Source organism: Lytechinus variegatus, chromosome 13, assembly GCF_018143015.1.
Source record: "Lytechinus variegatus isolate NC3 chromosome 13, Lvar_3.0, whole genome shotgun sequence".
NCBI lineage: Eukaryota > Metazoa > Echinodermata > Echinoidea > Temnopleuroida > Toxopneustidae > Lytechinus > Lytechinus variegatus.
Genome location: NC_054752.1, coordinates 9,901,479 through 9,925,458, shown reverse-complemented (window position 1 = coordinate 9,925,458; position 23,980 = coordinate 9,901,479). Strand labels below are relative to the sequence as shown.

Sequence of the window (23,980 nt, the reverse complement as noted above, 5' to 3'; positions counted from 1 at the left end):
ATATCCTTTATTTTGGACTGATGACCCGTGATTAAATGTATTTATTTATCTTTATTGGGGGCTTGTCAATTTTTTTTTCAGACAAATTCGCACTCCATGTTTTCTGACTCTCAATCCCGGCGCAGCCAGCATGCAAAATTTCATTATAATTATACCATTATACGCCCAATAATTCGTCTGATTCCCATTTTGGTCTGAGACCCATTTGGTCTGCTAACACCAATAATGATTATCGACCAACTTTTTTTCTTATTTGACATAGTGAGAAAAAGGTATAGTAGGCCTATAGAGTATAGACTAAAATGATAATGACGATAGCGTGAAGTGATGGTTTATAAAGGGAGTAATTATATGCGAGGGTCAGATATGGGGGCCCCCCCAATTTTTCACGACAAAAAAGGACCAAAGGAAAGAGAAAATGAAATACGTTTACTATGTCAAATTTTATCACAAAATTTTATTTTGGTAATAAAGTTATCAATAATTTTGCTCTCTCGCATATTTTTCCAAATTAATTTGGCCCTATACGGCATGTCCCTCCGAGTCCATCTTAATTTAATTTCTACTGCTTACTTATTTGAAACATCCAATGTGTTGCCCAAATTGTCTAAGTGGTTTTTTTTTCACAACATATGTATTATTATTTTTGTTTCTTTGCAACGGACACAAATACTTATGTTTATATATGGTATACAATTTGTTTTTGTTTGATGGAAGTGAAATACCAATGTTTCGTTGGTAATTGGTATACCAGCTTGGCGTTTACCAGCAAAATGCTGTCCTGCCGAGTTCCTACGGGAGTTACCACAAACAGAAACAGAAATAAATAAATTTGAATTTTGAATGTCTGACCCCTTAAAATTGTTTGCTCACTAAATTACGCTATACTGTTGGTGAGGGGGTAAAGATATTTTCATCCACATTTCCCCCATTTGACGCCTAAAAAGTTGATTTCTATTTTTTATCTTTACCGCCTTGAGTGGGCTGTCCTTAGAGACTGACGCTTTATTGCCATCTTAGCCTTATTCTAAGCACAAGATCAAGTCCACCCCAGTAAAAATGTTGATTTGAATAAAAAGAGAAAAATAAAAGGAGCATAACAATGGAATATCATCAAAATCGGTTGTAAAATAAGAAATTTATGACATTTTAAAGTCACGCTTATTACTCACAGAATTCAGTGAGGCCCTATGCACAGTGGCTTACCTAGGATTTTCCACAGGGGGGGGGGGCAAAACCGTCCGCCAAGAAAAATTGACAAGCAAAGAAAAAAAAAGGTTTTCAATCAGAAATAAAGGATTTCGTACCAGAAAAAAAATGACAAGCAAAAAAAAAGAAAGGTCTTCAAGAGCTCGTCAGGGGGGCAAAAAAGGTCTTTCAAGCTCCTCAGGGGGGGGGAGTAGGGATACGTCCTTTGCATAGGTTGTGGCTCGTCAGGGGGGGGGGGCAGACTGCCCCCCCCCGTAGGTACGCTAGCTATGCAAAATAATGGAGAGGAATAGTCGATGATGTCCTTCACTCACTATCTATTTATTTTTTTTATTGCTTGAATTGTAAAATATTCATGTATCTTTTAGTACAGATTCGTTGACAAAAATTACCCTCTTGTCTGTATACCACAAAATGTTAAAAAAACATTGTAATAATTACACGCTCATGCATGTGTTCAGAGAGGAATAAAACTTTGATTCACATGGCAATGAGGAGATAATTTGAATTTTCCATGCTGTAATGAAATACAAATAGTGAGTGGATGATGACATCGGTCTCCTCAATCCATGTACCGATGTTAATATAGTTGTTTCGTAAAATTTAGCAAAACTTTAAGATGCCATAACTTTTTTTTCATTTTTACACCCGATTTTAATGAAATGTTAGTGTTCTTGTTTGATTTTTCTCTTTTCATTGAAATCAACTTTTTCTTGGGGTGGACTTGTTCTTTGATAAGTAGTGCAAGCGTCCGAAGCGCGAGCTATTTTTTTCACCATTTCATCTATTCACACCTGAAAATTTATTAAATATTCTAAGCAGCTTTTTTTAGGGCCTAATTATGAACATGATGAGGCACTGTACATAATAGCGCGAATCGCAAGCTGTTTTATTATTATTATTATTTTTAACCAATATATTGACATCCTGAATACTCAACCAGGACTATTTGCAGTGATTCATGAACAAGATACATATCTCACCAATCAAATAATCTGAGCGCGTAGTGCGAGCTGATTTTTTTTTTTGGGGGGGTAATCATAAACAAGGTGCGTAATTTCCCTGATGTAGAATAACAAAAAACTTGAATCGCGAGCAAAAAAAATGTGCATATTGTCCTGACAACGGGATATTTTTTAAGCCCTAGATATCTTCTTGATCAGATTTATATATGTATTTACAACAAAAAATGTGAGCGCGAAGCACGAACAAAATTTTCTATATAATGACAGTAAAGTTTCCCCCTTTTTCCAAATTATTCCCTTCCCGATATACTTCATGAAATTTCTTGTTTTTCCCTGTTGTCCTTTTCTATTTCCTTTTTTTTCGTTCTCTGTTATGGAATAGCGCCATCTGTGTCGAGATACAATAGAGTGTAAAACATGGGATCCAGACATAGAGGTAGATAAAGCTTATAGATTAAACCAAATTAAATGATTCAAAAGTATATCGATTTGAAGCCTCCGATATAAGTAGTTGTAATACTGTAATTAAGTTGATAGTTACAATATTTACAGCAGGAGTATTAGAAACAACAAGACAAAATATTGAAAATAATTTCCTTAATTTTATGAGCCGCCAATATGGGAGGGGGCACGGCCGCGCGTTTCCGTTTTACACCCTGGCGAAGGCATTTTCCGGAAAAGTAGCCAAAAAGCGACTAGTGAAGAGTCTACACACGTCGCTGGTTGCATGCAGCGTGCGACACAGGCGAGTCCACCACACTGATCTCAGTGGTCCACCACCGCATGCAATTAATACTGATCAGAGCACAGAGTTCCTCGGCACTTCATGTACCGAGAGAGCGGCAGTCAGGAGTGAAATCCGAACATGCTTTTGCAGTCGCGTTGTTTATGATAGTTTTTTTTCTAAAAATAAATTATTAACTAAATGAATGGAATGACAGACAAAATCAAAATAAACAGATACTTATAATGGAAAGTCAAATTGAAGTTTGATGGATTGATACACTTAGAAGCTGCCGAAAGATAGATATAGAAGACTGATAAATAGATAGAGGAGACAACTATAGACAGATAGATAGATAGATAGAAATAGACAGAGAGAGAGGTGGATAGATAGATAGAAAGAGAGAGAAGGAGGGAAAGATGGATGGATAGATAGATAAATAGAGAGAGGGGGAGAGACAGAAAGGTCGATATACAGAGTAAGAGGGGATCGAGAGAGAGAAAGAGAGAGAGAAGGATAGATAGATGTTCGGTAGATAAATAGAAATATGGACGGACAAAGAGAAATGAGAAAAAAGACAGACAGATGCTAGAGAAGGAGAGATAGAGAATTTGAGAGACAGATAAATAGATGTTAGATATAGATAGAAAGATAAAGAATGAGAGAGACAGAGAAGATAGACAAATCAATAGATAAATAGATACATAGATAGACAGATATATAGATAGAGAGAATAAGAGAAAGACAGACAGATGGATAGATAGATAGAGATATTAAATAGATAATTAAAGAATGAGAGAGACAGAGGAGATTATTAACAAATTAACAGATAGATACTCTAGTTAAAAAATAGATAAATAGAGAGAAATAGAGAAAGACAGACAGATGGATAGATAGATGGATAGAGAATTTGAGATAGATGTTAGATAAAGAATGAGAGAGACAGAGAAGATTATTAGATAGATAGATACTGCATTTACATAGATAGATAGAGATATAATTTGAGAGATAGATATATAGACAGATAGAGAGAAAGACGGACATCAGCAAATCGGCAAGGCAAATGATCAAGGCAAACATTCGTATTGAACCTGGAATTTGCAAGTACGGTATGTTCTGCGGATAACTTCGGTGCGGACTTTGGATCGCGCGCCCAGCTGATATGTAAACAAACGTAGACGTAGACTCTTCACTAGTCGCTTTTTGGCTACTTTTCCGGAAAATGCCTTCGCCAGGGTGTAAAACGGAAACGCGCGGCACGGCCCTGGATTCGACTATAGGCCTATGACCCCCTACCAATTTTGTGTAAAATGGAATATAGAAGTCGCGTTTATAGAGCAGTTGAAAATTTCTTGGGAAAACATAATTAAAACTCACTGCGAAGGACTTATAATCATAACTTATAAAAACTATATTTCATTTTAATAAGATTGCGAGCAATGAATTATTATCATTTTTAAATTGCAAGTAGACCTAGAAGAAAAAAGAAAAAAGAAAGTGTTTAGCAAAGGTATGTTTGTGAGGGGGGGATACTCGTCGGACATTTGCGAGGCTAATCACTTCTAGATAATACTGTATAGGCTCCCCCCCCCCCGTCAATGACGATTTTTCTCCCTTTTTTCACTTATGAAATTAACAGCTTTAGACAAAAAAAGTGCCATCAATGTTTATTTTGTCATATATGTATGCATATCGCCCGGGTATATATCGTCTCCCCTAGTATTTTATTCAGGGGGGGGGGCACGTGCCCCTCCCCCCCAATGTATTTTTTTTTTCTATAGCGTCGTATTTGAAATGAAAGAATGAGGTCCACACCCGGGGGTCCGCAAAGAAGTGTTTGATTTTTATATGTTTTATGGATGAATATGAAAGGAGCAACAATCGGGGCAACATCTCGACGAGATTGAGAATAGTGCTCACGAAAGGGGTGGGATCTCTGGATATTCCACCAATCACAATACGATAAATTGTGCGTAGGCGTCGCGTTCATGGTGTCAATTATGACGACATAAGGTCGTGACCACGTGGCCCCGGCACGGAGCTGTCGAGCTATGCGAAGCATGTATGTACACGGAGAAAAGCTTGGGTAAAAAAAAGCCGAGAAAAAAAGCATAAGCTTGCGCTTGCAAGCGAACGCCCGTACGCTGCGCGCGCGTCGTGTATGATTTCAATGCGAAGATCGCGGGTGCAGACGGAAATCAGCCCAGCACATTACCCACACATACACACACTTCTCTTCCCTCACACCGGAGACACATCTAAATTTCATAAAATTCCGTTCAATCCCAAATCAAATAATCAGCAAAATGAACAAGCTGTATGTAGGAAAACTGCCCCGTGAAGTAACCGAAGAGGAACTCCGAAAACTTTTCGAGGACAACGACATCCCAGTTCAAGAAATCTTGATGAAGAAAAATGGATTTGCATTTGTGGATGTTTCCAACGAAGAGTTGGTCGAAAGGGCCACCGAGAAACTAAACGGTAAAGTCTGACATTTTCATATTATATCTTGTCAACATTGAGATAACATTATTCTGTAATCTAATGTCTGAATACGTATAAAAGTCCTCCTTGATCATGTTTGTTTGTTTATTTGTATTGGTGTTATAGAAGTTGATAAGTTGATTGTGAAAGTTGCCGTCTGATTTGGCCTAGATCTAGGCCCTATTTCTGAATCTGAATTTGTTGCACAGAGCAGAGAGAGAAAATATTATTTTTTGGAGAGAGCCACTCGCATGTTGAGTCCATAAATGATTCAAAACTAAAAGTTCGAATTCGATGTCCAATGATTTAGAGAGTCTACATGTATGCTATGTCTCAAAGATTCTACTTGATTTAGAAATAAAAATATGTTTATGCCGTATGGCAGGGACATTGTTGCCTAATTAATTTGTCATGTTCGTAGCGGGATTCGTAGCACTTTCGTGGGGTGGGAGTCTGGAGTGGAGACGACACATGGAGAGAAAATCGCTAAAACACAAGGTTACTGTCGAAAGCGTCTGGCACTTTTTTTTTGTTTTCAGAGCAAGAATATCTAAATCCGGTGTAGAAAACCATTTCCTGCTGGCCTTGCTTGTCGGATGGTGAAATTAAACTTGTAAATATGATAATCAGTCTGCATGTTTTGACAAAATAATTATCAAAATCTGACTTCTCTTCCCAAAATGGTAGTCCAAAAATAGCATATGCTATGTCCCCATGGAAGAAAAATACCATTTTATGAAAACTTGAGAAAAAGTATGACATTTTAGCATTTACAGAATAGGACACTAGCCTAGGATCAAAATGGAATGTTTTTTGGTCTGTACCATACAGTCAACAGGTCTCTATACTACATTCTTAGGTATAGTGCATACAAATTGTAACAACTTTGATGAAAAAAATTACTTTCTAATTTTTTATTCCGATACTTTTCAACTAAATCTATTGTTTGACAGTATGGTATTTATTTTTCCGTGAGAAAATAATTTTGTAGCTGTGTTGGATTCCACTTTAAAGGATAAGTCCACCCCAACAAAAAGTTGATTGAATCGAAAGAGAAAAATCAAACAATCACAATGCTGAGAAGTTAGGACATTTTTAAAGTTTCACTTTATATTTTTCACAAAACAGACCTGCACAACTCAGTGACATGCAAATGAGAGTCCGTTATGTCCCTCACTATTTCATTTGTTAATGGTTTAATTATATAATTTTTCAACTTTTATAGATTTGACAATAAGGACCAACTTGACTTAACCATAAACTGTTATAGATAGTGACAATTCCACATGTTCAGGGAGGAATAAAATTTTGTTTCACAGACAAGAAAATTTGATTTTTTTATGTTTCATATTTGTAAAAGAAATAGTGAATGGGTGACATCATCAGTCTGCTCATTTGCCTACCGACCAGGATGTGCATATAACTGTTTGTGAAATTAAGCAAAACTTTAAAATGTCTAAACTTTCTTATTTTACATCCGATTCTGGATGAAATTGTCAGTGTTATGCTCTTGTGTTTGATTTTTCTATGTTTATTCAAGTTAACTTTTTGTTGGGATGGACTTGTCCTTTAATGAACTTTGACCTTGGATGTCCTATCGTTTGGGCTGAAAGTCATTTTACTGGCTTTTGGTATTTTTATGCCCTTTATACTACATGTATAGCTCCTTGCAGATTCCCCCCCCCCATTTGTGCTGTTTATAAAGCTCAGCTTTTTTAATATAAAAAAGTGGCTACACCCTTGTAAATCAAACCTTAAGGCCTGTTGAAATTTCATTTTATAGACATGGACATGGTTTTAAAAAGGAAATCACAGAAAAAAATACTGATTTTCCAATTTTGACTTGAGACTTCAAGTAATCATTCCCCACTTATTGTCCTGTGCTTATCAAGATGGAAAGTGCGCTATACAAATCTCATGTATTATTATTTTTCGAAATGTAGGTTAACATTTCTTTTATTGTCTTTTATGTTTGTGTATATTGCAGGTTACCATCTACAGGGAGGACACATCAAAGTGGAGCCATCAGTTCCAAGAAAAACAAGAAGGTATCACAAATCAAAATTTACTTTATGATTTAAATATGTGTTTTTAATGATAATGAAAAAATTAGTTCTTACCTGTATATTGTTTGGTACCTACAAATATTGTCAAGTACTATCGATCTATAAAGCCAGAACTTTGATAAGTTGATGTAATGTTTAAAAGAGACAGTTTTCATTCATCGTCTACCATAGATTATGATTTTCTAAGTATGTGGGCCTATTTGTTTTTCTGACAGAAAGTGGAGTTTTTTTTTTTGTAACTTATTTTTGAGTTTCTGACGTTAGCATAGTATGTCCGCTGTTTGACTATTCACTACATGTATTTGTTCGAGGTGCACTGAATTATGAAGAAGTTAAGTCTGTTTCCCATATCTAGGCTGAGTTATCTCGGCATCTACAGTGTAGCCCAATGGGTTATTTATGTCATGTACTGAAAATTAAAAAAAGAAAAGAGTTCAAATGTTTTAGGATATAAAACTAGAATTTAGGAAATATTAGGAAAAATTGATTGCTTTATAGAATACTTTGAACTACAGACTGAATGAGGATATGGATTTCAAATTGTTCATACTGGTAGACAGGTCTGGTCATTTGTGTGTATTATTTTTGACATTGGCAAGCCCAAATTTGATTGGTTTGACCTTTGAACCTTGTTTTCAGAAGTACTGTGCATGTATTACTTCTATAATCTTTAGACCACCCACTTTTGGATAGGCCTAATTTTGGATGATTCTAGATGTCCAGAGTTAAGAATTAGATGATGTCTTATCCTCATCCAAATTGATTTCTCCTCTTGTGTCTCATGTGCATTTCTTATTGGTTCATAGTATTGTCAGATTGAACTTTTGTTGTATTTTATGCCTCCGAGTCAGGCTCTTGACCGTAGAAAGTAGGCCAATCTTACAAAGACTTGCGATCGATCTGATCGACCACATCTATAGAAAGCCAGCAACATCAATATCTAAAATGCAATTTGTTCAAAATATTGTCTAGAGATATTCATTTCATTGTTTTCATGAAAATTCATTGTGCTTCTCTTTGTTCACAAAGGACAGTGTAAATTTCTTGTAGAAAAAAATTGTGACAATGCTAGATTTCTATAATACTGTAGTTGAGGGTGATTGGATCAATTTTAACTATTTGTGAGACTGGAGCCCTGTTGTCCCCGTATGATCATTTTGCCATCAGTGATCACTACCTTGCAAATCTTTATTTTGATTGGCTGATTATTTGTAATAGAGACGCAATCATCAAGGTAGTTTGCTGGATTAATCTCGAGATTGCAATCCCAAGTCAATTTAGGATTTGTTGCAAAATAGTGCACTATTCACGAATTATCCCATTCCTTCATGTACATGTAGGTGCAGACGCACTCTGGATTATTTATTACGGCGTCACACCATAATGCATCGATGCCTGGCTCGAGAATGAATTGCTCTTCTTGCGCTGGTGAAAATGGGGTTTCTTGAATCTCGAGATTAATCGCGTAGATCAGGCTAAAATCTAAAAATTGAGCAATGTCGGCTGGTGCAGCGTGCCGCCTATTGATTGCAACTCGTTCTACATGTAGGCCTGTATTGGGCTCTCATAGCAATGGAACAAATGTGGGTTGGCAAGCCAGGGTCTTGTTTCATAAAGGTTTATTATAACAAGTTTGCCATCGGCCAAGCAGATTGAAGGATCTCGGTAGTTGCTTCAAACATGTTTTGTGAAATGTGGCCCAGGTTGAACTCATTGAGGTTTTATTTTGACTTATGACAAAGGTCTAAGATTAGAAAGTTTAAAAACATTTGGAATAAATAAAACAAAAAGAGTGCAATGTCTTAATACCTTAGTTTGGATATCCAAGATGGGCTGGGGAGGTTAATGTAACCTGGGAAATTCTATTGCAGATTTTATTGAGAAGACTAAGATATTAAGATGAGATCAGCTTACATATTTCATCTAGAATCGCAAAACCAAAATAGGAACAAGTTTTATTCTCTTATACATCCATCTTTTTTGCAAGATTGTTATCTTACAAATCACCGCTCCCAGGTCACTTTCAATGATTATTTTTATGGTCTACGTAACAATTTATTTTGACTTTTCTTGTGCCAAAGTCCAAAAATAATTGAGCAAAGATTTGCAAAGTACATGTAGTTCATCTCATGAAGCACTTGCATGTATTATCCAAAGGAGGTGCAAGATGGACAGAGCTTATATTTACATGTAGGCAGTTTGCTTTATATTAAAAAAAAAAAAAAAAACTCTGGATATGTTGCCACAATGCATGAACCAAATTTACAAATTGCAATTTTTTTTTTGGTGTACTTGTACATGTCACAGAAGAACATGGAATGTAATGTTTAGAACACCAAAGAAAAGAGAATTGGCATTTAAATTGAGAAAATAGAAAGCTGGGGTTACAGCACAGGCCAAAGATGTAGTATGTTTTCGGGGCTACCTTTCACGACTTACAAGTAGGCCTAGGTCTACTGTCTACATCCGCAACATTGGATAACCAAAAAATTGCAAATGAATGGAGATTTTCCAGGGCTCCTTTTTGAAATATTAATACTCTATGGAAATCCATTGGTGTCATAATTTTTTCTACAGGGAATTGGCACAATGTCCCTTGTAAGCAGAGAGAAGCACAGCAAATTTTCAAGAAAACAATGAATGCATGAATATACATCATATATTTTGAAGAAACATGCATGATAGATATTGACGTTGTTGGCCGTCCATAGCAACATTGGATCAATCGCAACTCTTTGTAAGACGGGACACTGGTCTCTCTTTAACATTTCGGGGGTAAAATCACTGGAGTCCCTGTTTTAGTTTTTCCCTGACATGGCCCCAATTTCATATAGGCCTAGGGCCTATTTGTAATCTAAAAACTGTATTAACTGACAGATATTTGAGTGCCAGACAAGGAGGAAAGGAAAAAGTAAACATGACCCCCAAAATTCACAGATCGATATTTGTTTTGTGGTTGGCATTTCGCTCATGGAGTTCAAATTTCTGTAAGTACCTAGGCAGGTCAATTCAAATTGTATTTGGAAAGGGGAAGAAACAACATTCAAAAGCAATGTGCACATTTAAAAGTTAATGTACATGTAGGGCCTATATTTCAGACTTTAATAATTTTAGAACTTATACATGTATGTGATGAATGGCCTTCAGTTTAATTGGTTGGTTCCTGTGCAAAAAAATTCTGAGTTTATTTCCTTTTTATTTGTCAAATATTTGGAAGGGATATCAAAATTATGTTGTAGGTCGCAAGGATGTATTCTATTTGGGGGAGAAAATCGTGAATGGTTTATTAGATTTTAACCCTGCTGTGAATAGATTCTGGTGAACATATGTTGCTGAATAAAAGAAAACACTCCTTTTACCACGAGCATTCATTGTGCTTTATATATATCCCTGGCAGAAACTCTCATGCTGGTTTCCGTGCCCTTGTATACTATGTGTATGTGTGTGTATGGGTTTCGAACAGTGTTTAGCGTGTACAACATACACACCCACCAGCCCATAAAGCAAAGCACAATACCCATATAGAAAGGTAGAAAGGGCAGCCTGGCGAAGCTATTGCCCACACATAACCTCCACGTGACCTTGTTGGATTCCACATGTCAGCATTCCATAGTGACTTGCTATGTACTGGCTGTGTCTGCGAGCCCTATTCAAGACTGCGCTTGATTCATTGTACATGTGTGTGCTGGATGCGTATTATGTGTGTACAGTACAGCAGAAATGGAAACTACTTGCAGTGCACACGTGGTACAAGTAACATGTACATGTAGGCATAGGGAAGCACGGGTTGAAGATTTAAACGTACTTACAATTGTAGGACGTACCGTTTAATGTAGTATTAGTATTAGTACTCCATGAATCACGAAACGAAAAGCTAAGCTTTATTCTGTCAAATCTTTTTATTTAAAAGGAATAAGTGTAATTGTCAGAATGATAAAAATAAGACTTTATATTGGATAAGACCTGCTGCTTTGTCATTATGATTAATGAGTACAAATCTAGATTGCTTTTTCTTTTTTTTAACTCCACCATGTTCAGTGCTTATTGGTAGCCAACATTGTGTGCAACCTTACATGTAGAGTAATTTTGTATACTTGGTGAATTCTTGCATGCCATTTCACACTCATTTGCAGTGGAAGTACAAAGCAACCAAACTTTTCATTTTTCTAATAGAGCAAAATCGCAATGCCCATCACTCTTTTTAACATTACAATATATAGCTTTAGGTCTGGCCTCCTTGACCATGTAATGAAGCCAAATATAGGCCTAGTACATGAAGGCTAATGTAGCCAGCATGTACATGTCCTACATGTATGCCTTTTGTAGAGCAAGGTAACCAAATATGTGGTATTTTTTCAATTTACTTAATTTTTTTTATCATTCTTTGTAGGGAATATATTGAATGCTGTTATATATATTGTTTGATATTCCATGTTGGCCTGTACCATGTAGGTCCTAAAACCTACTATTACTCCAAATAATAAATTCTGAAAATTTTTGTTTGCCATTGAGCCTATTTGTTAGTTTTGTGGGGTAGATTGTCATGGTTGAATGATAATAAATAATTAGATTTTAGTCCAGATGGGGTTATAATAATGGAACAGCTACATGTAGCTCTTCCTGCGACACGAAAGGTAAAATAAATTGCCAATTCGTCTACTGCAAACTCTTCCATTCACCACATGGTCTACTTTCATTTAGTCTTAATGCCATTCTGTCCAACATTTTGTCTAACAACCAGTTGGTCCAATAACCATTTGGTCCAATCATCTCTCTGTCTAATAACCAGTTGGTATAATACCCATTTTTTCCTTCATTTTGCACAGTTAACACTTCAGTTTGATTAGACCAAATGGTATATTGACTAAATGGCTATTGGACCAACTGGTTATGAGACGGAACGGCATTAGACTTAATGAAAGTAAATGTAGACTGTGTGGTGAGTGGACGAACTGATGGTAGACCAAATGATACTAGACGAGTTGGTAAATTGGCGAATTAGAAATAAACCCACAGGAAGTAGGCGACAATAAAGGTCTAGCCACAATTGTGAGTTTAAAGGTAAATGCTAGTTTTGGTAACGATATCAAAATGAGTTCGTACAGAATCCAATGAAATGACCACCAAAGTGTCTGTTTGTATAAATAAAATGCATGTGCCAAAGAATTCTGGAAGAAATTGTGTAATTGCTGAGAAATCACCAAATAAGCACAGGAATCGGGTAGGGCGTCGGGCCCGACGCTCTCAGCAATAATTATACATTGTCCCACGTGCGCTTATCTGTGTTGGGGATCTTCGGTGTGAACATTTTTCAGCGTAGATTTCAAGATTTCACAAAGTTCAGTTAATGTAACTGTACCAGATCTAGATCCTCGATGATATACTGACAATCAAGCCTTGTTTTACAGACTTTCTTATGAAATCAGTGTTTACTGCAACTACTGGAATTTCTCTTTAAAATTGCCATTACATTGTCAGTAAAGTACAGCTACATAGTGATGGACCATTCTGTGTACCAAGAAAGAATTGGTTCTTGTTCAATTTAGTTGGTTTCGAAAACAGCTGCCCTCATGAACTTTATGAAATTCTATAATTGCTCTTGTACATGTACTTTTACAATGTGATTGTACATTATGTTTTCATGTCCATTCATTATATGACTTTTATGAAGAACAATTACAATTTACAGCATTGTCTCACAGTTTTTACAAATAATTTATTGTAACCTTGACTCCTCCATTTATGGTTATTTTCTTTATAGTTATGATTTATTATTTCCCTGGGGGTTGTCAGTCATCATTAATGGATTGAATAGAACATACATGAACCAGCACATGTACATGTAGTTCTACATATGTAGGTTATAGATCGAGGTGACAGTGCAGGCAGAGTTCTTAGTTTCAGGAGAAACGTTTGACTACATGTTGTTAGAACGCTTCCTCTTCGGTTCCTGTTCACTTCCTGTTCAGAATTTTTAATGGAGAGGGGATGGGGGGGGGTCAAGAATCTTTAAAAAAAAAGATGCAACAAGTGATCAGCCAATTATGCTTGCCCCTTTTCAGCAGTCCTCTTCAGACCCCCAATTCTCATTGTGCAGTGCCCATTTCTGCAGGTATGCACTCAAGAAGTTTGGCTTTATCTGTATCAAAAGGACATTATTTTTAAAGGGAGACAAAGCATATAATGCCTATACACACCATCTAGGGGGATTAAAGCCTATTGTCAGTGTGCATATGGGCCTACATGTATATTTGTACATGTAAATAGTGGATGACAAAGACTGTCTCGTTCAATACACCCACCACCCTCAAGAATGTGCTACCTATACCATATATATGACTTTTTCAGGAGAGTCACATGTACATGTATGACAGTAGGGCCTATGTACAAAGAAAGCTGACCTGAATTTGAACAAATAAACACACCTTGGCCTACACTGTCTGTACTCTGTAGGGTTACATGTATGACTAATTTTCTTCAGAGTTAATCTTTGTTCTTTGGTTTCAACAGAAAGTAAAATGAACACATGTATCCCCCCCTCAAAAAAAAAGAATGTAGTCCCATACCATTGATCATTTTGTTGTGTAAGAACTGTAGGCCTATATTCTTTCTTTAGTTTCAACAGAAAGCATAATGAACACATGTATTCCCCCCCCCTCAAAAAAAATGTAGTCCCATATCATTGATAATTTTGTTGTGTAAGAACTGTATATTCTTTCTTTAGTTTCAGCAGAAAGCACAATGAACACATGTATCCCTCCCTCAAAGAAAAAAAAACAAGAATGTAGTCCCATACCATTGCTAATTTTGTCATGTAAGAACTGTATATTCTTTCTTTAGTTTCAACAGAAAGCACAATGAACACATGTACAAAACAAAAAAACAAGAATAAAGTCCCATACCATTGATAATTTTGTTGTGTAAGAACTGTATATTCTTTTGCTTCCCCCTCTCTGAATTGATGTGCATTTGTCATGTGTTTCCCTCAACAGTCAAATGGAGAATGGATCGACAGGAAACCAGGGGTAGGTTGACAAACGCTTACTCCTCAACACCTTAAAGGGAAGGTTCAACCTGAAATAATTTGATTTAATAGAAGCAGAAAGTAAATCATGGGAACCGGCCTGGGCTGGTGTTATAATTTTATCTTTGACTTTTAATTTCCCTTGTAATTTGATTTTTTGGGGGGCTGAATACCGCACACTTGTTACTCAGTCACAATTATGCTTTCAAAAGCTGTTATGAAAATTCTGATAATGAAGTTTAGATAGAAAAATTAGAAGAAGAAATATTTATTTGGGATATCCTCATTGGTCTTATGAAGTTTGAGAATTACCTATGATTTGAAAAAAAAATTAGTGACCCTCTATTTGTAAATAAAATACAAATGTTTACAACAACCTGATCATGCTAACACCAATTTTTAAACTGTTTTTGAACTGTATTGAGGAAAAAAAATCCTTTGATGATATATAAACTCAGATTCATGGAATGATATGTTCAAATTGAAAACAAATTGGAGTAGAGCTTGCAAACTGAGTTATCGCCAATTATTTCACTATTGTGGTTCCTTTTCAAAATTTGTTTATTCTCAAACTGGAACAGACCTAGGTCTTAAAACGTCAAAGATAGGATCGATTGTACAATTGATGGTAATTTGAAGTCCATGGGACTTTGTGCTATGCACCCGAATTATGATCAGTTGTAAATATTCTAGTATATTTTTGTGTAACACTATAAACACGGCTCTCTTTTTATAATTTCTGCTTCTGTTAAAGAATTGTATATGCAAGGTGAACTCTCCCTTTAATTCCTCCAAATGTAGCCGAGAAGCACTTGCTGCTGCAAAGCTTTTAGAATCTTAATTTCAATTTTTTGCCTTTTATCTTCTGATTGACACTAACTTCTTTTGTGGTTTGCTGTGGGTTTTTATTGGATTCCTTAACCCCGCCCCCTTCCCTTCCCATTATGCTCTTCTTGATTGTGATTGGCTAGTAGTGGTAGTGTAGCTCAGTGGCATTGCTTGCCACTGCTTTTGATATGCCAAAGTGTGTGTGTGTGTTTTTTTTAATGAATTTCCATATATGTCTCCTCCCCATTTCTACTTGTAAGTTACCAACAAACAAAGAATTCAACCAGTTGCCATTATCCATTCTGGATGATACACTCAATTTGATCCATTCATGATAATTATTTTGTTGAAATCTAACTTATTAATGATTATTTTGTTCATTTGATTAGCTTAGATTGAAGTTTATACACCTTTATTTTTATCTTTCTTTCTCTAACTAAATAATTTCTGCTTTGGAAATAATATTTATATTCTTCTAAACTTGTTGAATTTGATTTAATAACTCTATTAAATCCAACCCTAATTGTGAGTTGAAACTCATTTTTATTACCTCCTACATGGAATGGTGAAGAAATCTTTACCCGAATAGGGTCTTTCACTGAAGATGAAAGTTTCAAGGGCTTACTCTTGATGGTAATCTCGCATGCACTGTATTTATTTTTCAAAATCGCTCCATTTTTTCGTGATACAGACATTTTATATGCCTTTTCCCCTAAATTGCCTTTTTTTTGGGGGGGGGGAAGGGGGTCCCAGTATGAATAGAAATATTAAGTCTAATACCCTTTTCATAAACCTATCCTCCAATTGGCTGCCTAAGAGTAATGCGGATAATTCAATAAAAATTGCGTTCACAAACTCCGAAAATAAGCCGCATTATTTTTACGAGCGCCCGTCCTGAAAAAGGCAGATAATCGTCATGACAACTGGACATGCCCCCTCCGATGCGGTTGTGTTGGAAAAGGGTGACCTTGTGACCGCACCATGGCAATTATCTGCATTATTTGGAAATGCGTTCATAAACTCAAAATCTTGTCCCGATGCTGCTATTATGCGGATAATAGCAGCATCAAAATAATGCGGATAAGTCCTCCTCCAATTTTACGGCCAAATTATGCTGCTATTAGCTGCATAATTGGGTTTATGAAAGGGGTAAAAGAGGGGATTATTTTACAGATACAAATCATGTTTCCTGTCCCTTTCCCACTGCTGATCACAGCCCAGTATATTTTTCCACTGGCTTCCAACACACTTTCACTCAGAGCGACCTACCACATAATGTTAGGCTTCTGAAAGAGTCTGAAGACTAGACAATTACATGCTTTCGGGAGAAAACGTAAGATTTTGAATGCAACTCTTTCTCTCAAATAATGATGGGGATATGGAAGCTAACGGTCCTTTACATGTAGAATAATCTGTATCATTTGGAAAGTCATCATTGACTTTTCATTCATATCTTGCTGATTGCCCTCAAAATAATTGCTTAACAAATAACACTTTTTTTTGGGGGGAGGCAGAAATAAAAAGAGCCCCTTTTAAAATCCGCTGAATTGCTGGTAATTACATTAAGGAGTTGAGAAAAATTTGTGTATGGTTTGGTGGCTGGTTATCTTGCAGATCTAACTTCTCATACATGTACATCATTGGTCTTTGAGTGAAGACATGCAATATACCTTTTTTTAATCATGTCGCATACTGCGTTTCTATGGTAATGACAGCATGACAGTAAATCACAGGAAATTGTTGCAGAGCAAACTTTGCCCAATCCTCTCAACTGGACTAGGTACCCACATTGGTCTTTGAGCGAAGATGTTCAGGACCGGGCTAGGAAACAAACTTTATTTTTTAGGGGCTATCTTTTTTTTCCCTACATGTGGGCTATTTCAGGATTTTGGGGGCTATTTTTTTTTCATTTTAAGGGAAACCGCAATTGCAAATAAAAGCAAATACAATTATTCCCCCATAGTTAGAATATTGATTTTCTAAATAATCTAAAATATTGTTTGTGACAGATCTTGGGGTGACTCTAGAAAGATTGGTTGCCACAAAGCAGGCATTTCGGGGGGAATTTTAGGGACGATGTGGGCAGACATGACGGGCGAAGTCGCCTGTTGCCCTCACATATTTCCTACGTTGTTCAGGACACAGTTTCTCTATTTGTTGGGTACTGTGTTGCCATGGTTATTACATATTATCATGGCTACAAATGTTTATGTGATGCATGTAGGGTGGGGTATTAATCATCTTCAGTAATCAGACATGGACTGTTAGACAACCATTACCAGTTTGTGTGACTGGATCCCTGATCGTGCTTATGGACGCAAAATTGCTAAAGATGGCCAATTAGAAAAGAAAAATACCCATGAATAAAAAATATGTTATATTTAATGTAAATCTAATTCCAGTTCCATAATGCCCACGCATAATTGTGTTCGGAAATGAAAAACAAATACCACAAAAGTCAAATAGGCCAAAATTTCCAAGTGACACAAGTTAACATTTAAATTGTGCAAATAACTTGACTAAATTTGTTAATGGGCTATTGTTTTCTTGTTTATATGTGCATGCATATATACAATGAGGAAATTGAAAAACTATTTTCCAGATTAAAGGAAGCAAGAAGTCACAGTTATGTGGTTAATATGCAAATATTAATTGATCACATTATATTTTTATAATGATAATAACTAGATAATTATTTGGGTATTTTTATTTCGGTGTATAAAACAATTGTACATACAGTAGTATTTATAAGGTTTTTAAGCAACCACTATTCAAGTAATTTAAGATGGCAGATGTTTTTGTTTATTATATTCATTCTCTTTCAGTTTCACTAAAGATTTGTACAATATGAATTAAAATGTCTAATTGATACAGTAGTACGCTTACTTTTCATATTCAATTTTTCTTTGGGATCCATCTTGGTTTTATTTTTAAAGTAGAATTTTAATATACATGTAAGTATCAGATTTTGGATGGCATTGTTTACCATTATTGTTATTAAATTGGTTAATTCCAAACAAATAAATTATTTGTTGCTATGTTATGCCAGCTTCTCAAATTCCTGAGAGTTTCCAGGAGCCAATCTTGTACAATTTGCTTGCTGTGTAGTAAAACTTGATATCAATATTTATTATTGCAAGGTTTGCGAAAGCTACAATGTATGTGTATATTTGCAAAGTTTGCCTTATTTGTTGTTTACTCTTTCAATATGGCGATGATTGCATTTGCATTGCTATTTGAATTCTTGTTGATTTGATGTTTTTGTTTGTGTTGTGTGTTTCACTTTCTTTGAATATTGGTATATGTATTATACCAGGAAGTATGCATTAATATAATATTACTCTAGAAACTTTTGTATATAAATTATGTAGTTCCCTTTTGTATATACCATCTTTTTAAATGAGTTTTGGCTTAAATTTAAAAAATGGAGAATATCTACATTGTACAGCTTATATCTTTAGTATTGGTGCTTGAAATTGTTTTGATATAGTCTGCGACATGAAGCGTACAATATAAGAGAGTTTATCGCACTTTGTGAATAATGGTATTGTTTTCAGAGTTTTATACTTAAAAAAAGAGTTATTTGATATTAATTGAAAGTGATGTGCTTGAGTGCATAACAAGTCAATTATAGGGCTCCTGCCAAAAATTCACCAATAATTGAAATTAATGATAACCACTTATATCATGATTAAGGTCTTTATTGCATTCAAGTCTTATCAACCACAATGGTTTTGGGGAAAACCCATAAAAAAACACAACTTGTTCAGCATTTTATGTTTGAATTTTTGAAAGATTGTTATTTCCATGGCTGATGTAAAATGGCTTGAACACAACCACTGTTTGAATTAATAATCTTTGAAAACTCTGATGGTTTGAATTAAAAAGTCTTGTTTGAACCTGGCCATGGTTCCTTTCTCCCTGTGATCTGCCATTTTCTCTCAAGAACATCCCTTCATGTCTTATTCAATTAAAGGCATTTTGAAAATGACAAAAATCTTTTTAGGATATTTATGTACTCTTATCTTTTTTTTTATTATTATTAAAAAGCAACAGGTTGAAGATCATTATTATGAACGTACCAACAAAAGTTGAACACAAGGATATTGAAAAGCTTGCTACTACCTTTGGAACTGTAACACAATTTGAAGCCTGTAAGTATGATTTAAGTTTACATACTCTCTCTGCTTATTTATTGCCTTGATTGCGATATTTGTTTGTCATTTTCAGGGTCTATAGCCAGGCTGACACAACTAAAATTGGATATGCTCTAACATTGCATTATTTGGGAATTTTTAGGGGCTTTTTTAACATTTCGTGGGCGAAAAGCTGCGAAATCACCCCAAGCTTCTGTGTAATCCCCCCCCCCCGCTATCCATGCCTTACATAATTGGAAGGAATTTTCATGATTAATCCAAGCAGTTATAGTTGCATCTGGTGGATGTAAAGCTGTTTGTAAGTTAAGAGCGACTTCAAGAACAACTGGTGATCGTTTCTTGTCGTAAATGGCATTCACCATTAAATTTCATTCGCAGTCGTTTTCCAGCTGATCAAGATGCTAATGAAATTTTTGGCGAAACAAGGAGAAAAAAATGGCTTTCTATTTTTGGTTTACAGTACATTCATGAAGATTCAGCAAAACAGAATTGTTTAGAAATACAGCTGTTTGGAAAACTTTCAAGTTTTATTTATAGACATGTTTTAACTGTTTACTTCACTGGAAAATAAAGAAACCTTTCTTCCAATTACATGGGGATGCTGAAAAATATGGCAGATTGTGATGTCACTGTCGCCATAGTAATGGCAGTGCTATTCTCATAAGGCACATTCAGACTGACGGGGATGACCAGAATACCTCTTAAATTACAAGAACATGATCAGGATTTTAAATGCCCAATAATTATTCACACCGACACGAAGCAGACCATTTCTGGATATATTCTCAAAGTTTTACGAGCATGCTTTGTATGGTCTAAATAGAAAGAGAGGCACGCGATTCCAAATGGCGCCTGCTCCTGACTATACTAGCTGGGTTGAAAAGGTTCCTGTAATTTGCTTTCACGTTGCGAAAATTCCTGCAACCTTGAAAAATCCCTGTGAAAGTTGTAATTTTGGCAAGTACCTAAATGTACTAGTTAGCGGCCTAGCGGGTATTTGGGAAATTATGGGTGTTTTGCATTTACATTGGCAATAATGCCTGATGGGTGTTTCACAAAGCTGTTTGTAAGATGAGAGCGACTTTAAGAAGTGATTGTTTAACATTGGTTTGACTTTAAAAAATCTGAGCTAGAAGGTCACACTTGTCACCTGTGTCTAGGATATGTTACAAAAATGAAGCCCAGAAAAAATTGCGTTCGAAAATAATTATTTAGTGCTTCAAAAATTAAAATATAAATTGACCGGAAACACCATCTTGATTTCATCCCATACACTTATGTGTACTATTTAGGCGTCTACAAGACGCCTATTTACAAAATCGGGCTTTCCCTTGTAGTTTTAGCTTTTCATTCTCAATAATGGTTGTTTTTAGGGTTTATTAGTTCTAATACATGCACTGATACACAAGTTTCATCTTGGTTTGAGAATTTTTTAAATCGGCTGCTCACAAAGTTAAACAATACCTTTAAGAAGTCTTTCTTATGGTAAATGGTATATTCATTGGCGATGGTTTAGTGTGTAAGAAAGGATCACCAGTCTTTCTTAAAGTCGCTCTTAACTACAAACAGCTTTATGAAACGGCCCCCAGGTATTTTTTGATTGGGATAGATAATAACTTCCCTTTTGCACATCCCAGAAAATAACCCGGTATTCTTGAACTTTGTGGCGGTCTGAATACGCCTGCAGAAGACACCCAAGTCTACAACTTGCATCAGTCACATGGCCTTGGCAAGGCATTACTGCATGCAGCCTGTGTGTGAGTGAGTGAGTGTGTGTCCTGATAAATGGCTATTCCATACACTTGAGAAAGTGCTACTGTTGGAGATGCAGCTGCAGCGAGAGCTCTCCCCTCAGAAAAGGAAACATATGGTATCATGATAATAGTGAACTTGGGATGAACCTGGCTATTCAGTGTGGAGTACAACATTCCACAGACAGGGGAGGGCAGGCGGGTGGGTGGGTGGGTGCAGGACACTAAACTGCTCCCTGCACAAACCCTTCATTCAAGAAAAGCGGTCTGAATACGCAGCCTAAATTCCCTGTCAGTGACTTGTGTGCATACATTGAAATGGGTTGTATTTGTGCTAGTCTTGTGTGAAGACCCACTTATTGATTAAAAGTTTAAAAATGGATTGATTAAAAATCGGGGTCTGTGTGTGCAGACTATTTGCTCTACTGCTCACACTACTACAGTCATTCATGTTGGTGCAGTGATGGAGAATGTCATTTCTTGAAAATGAAGGGCAGTGCAAGAAATAATCATAATTGTTGCGGGGTGAACTTTGAGGTGCTCTTGCATGCAGAGTCTTCTGTCATGTGCCATGTGGTTTAAGGATAGTCTTGCTGCAAATCCCACTTTCAGGAAAAAAAATCAGAAATGTATTGTGAATTTTGATATTGAACATTATGATGACTATTCAATTTTTTGAACAAACAAATGCTGCTTAAAACATTCTACTTGGCAGAGCTGATTTATTATCTAGAGGGCAGATATTGTAAGATGTCTTAGGAGTATTTTATATGATCAACTAAATAATATGCTTTTTAGACTACACATACATGTGTTACAATGTATTTCTACCACACATAACATTTCAGAAGTTATTTTCATTCATCCCTCTGGTTTTAAATTGAATTAACCAACCACCAATACATAATATAATAAGATACGTGTAGCAGTTCCAAGTTTTGGATTTGAATGTATTGAATGTGATGTGGTGTCCAATTATTACACATGTTTGTTTGTTTTGTTTTGTTTATATTCAGCCCCACCCAAGAATGGCAATGGTACATATGCAGTGGTAGTTACATATGAACTACCAGAGCAAGCAGAACAGGCCATCAGACAACTCAATGGATTTGAATACCAGGAGTCCAAACTCAGGGTTAGTATCTTTAACGAACATCTTTATCACCATCATCAAAGTCATTACCATGACCATCTGTATCAATATCATCAATATCGTTGTCTTCATGAGTGATTTTTATCTTGATTATGATCACTATCAACATGTGTTATTGTCATCATTGTCGTTGTCATCAACATCGTCATCATTATCGTCGTCACTATCATCGGCATTATCAACATCATTATCAACATCATTACCATCATCATCATCACCACCATTATTGTCATCATTATGAATGTCATCATTATCAACATCATCATCAGTGGTCTTTATCATGATTATAATCCTCACTAGATCATTATTGTAATCAGCATTACTGTCATTATGATCATTATCAATGTCATTATTATATTTATCATCAACCTAATCATCATCTTCAACATACCATAATGATTATTATATCCCTTACTTAGAATTGTTGCATTGAGAGTGTACACAAGGAGAAAAAGAAGTTTTACTACGATCAACGTTTGCCATGAAATAGTTAATTTTCCTTGCTGACGTCACGCATAGTCCATTTTTTCCCTAGGGAAAAAGTGAACTATATGTTTTCTTACCTCGCAATTCGCGAGCTGTGCGGCGCGATGCGAGCAGAGCGCTGCGCAGCCAAACGGTACTCTCCACTGCATGCCACGGGAAACTTTTGGCGAGCTGCACTAAGCAGGTGCGCTTGCTTAACAGACGATCCATATGGCAAGACTTATTATTTTCTCAACTTCTCAGCGATTGTTCTATATCAGCTTATTAAAAATTGTTTCGCTGTAAAATGGTATGAGTGGAAGGGATATAAAACAAATATGCAATGACCCATTCTCGGAACAGGCTAAAACTATTCGCACTCAGGAACATCACGTAGTATTATGTGATGTTCGTTCGATGTGAATAGTTTTAGCCAGATCCTCGAGTGTCATCGCATATTTGTATACCATAATCACCATCACTGTCATCATTGCCATCACCAACACCAACCCTGACTCACTTTACTCTCATCATCATCGTATGTTGAAAAATACAACCATTCCTTAGTGAACCATTCCTTGAGTCATTGGCATTGTTGGCTTACATGTGCAATTGGTTTTGTTAAGTTTGTGAAAAGGCAAGCTTATGTATGATGGTAGATACGTGCATACACCTTTGTACAATCAGTAAATGATACAGGATGACAAGAGTGAAAGGATATACGTACATGTACTGTACTTGAACTAAAAAAGGAAATCCTTGTTCTTTGAACTTGTACATAAATCAATCATCCCTTTGCACCAACACTTTCTACATATACTAATGTACAGCATAAATTGCACAGTGTCATACTGTCACTTGCGTGTCAATGCTTGTGTATATACTTTTTCACTCGGGGAAATTTCTTTCTGAGCTGCTAATGGATATCATGTAAAGCAAGACAGTGCAAATTTGCTCTGCATTGTAAGCAGAGCTGCAAAATAATGCTGATTTCAGTAGTTAAAACTTTTTAAGTGAGGACACTGGTGGTTTCATGAAAAATGCTGATTTCTGGGCCCCGTCTAAAGAGTTGCGATTGATCCGATCAAACGTAACTGTATGGAAATCCATCCACGTCAATCATATTCTACGAAAATTTTGCACAAAGTCCTTTT

At 36.0% G+C, this 23,980-nt stretch overlaps 1 protein-coding gene across 5 annotated transcripts in view; it reads left to right on the top strand.

The window, feature by feature from the left end:
- Positions 1-4,999: 4,999 nt before the first annotated feature.
- LOC121426908 (insulin-like growth factor 2 mRNA-binding protein 3) overlaps positions 5,000-23,980 on the top strand; it is a 42,103-nt gene continuing 23,122 nt past the window's right edge. Inside the window, exons 1-5 of one of the 5 annotated variants that reach the window (XM_041623318.1) lie at positions 5,000-5,379; positions 7,370-7,430; positions 14,441-14,473; positions 19,357-19,454; positions 22,225-22,343. In XM_041623318.1, coding sequence (XP_041479252.1) covers positions 5,205-5,379; positions 7,370-7,430; positions 14,441-14,473; positions 19,357-19,454; positions 22,225-22,343 — 486 coding nt within the window. In that variant the 5' untranslated portion in view covers positions 5,000-5,204. Of the gene's footprint in view, positions 5,380-7,369; positions 7,431-14,440; positions 14,474-19,350; positions 19,455-22,224; positions 22,344-23,980 lie in introns of all 5 variants that reach the window. The other 4 variants (XM_041623316.1, XM_041623317.1, XM_041623320.1 and 1 more) reach the window with 4 other exon arrangements.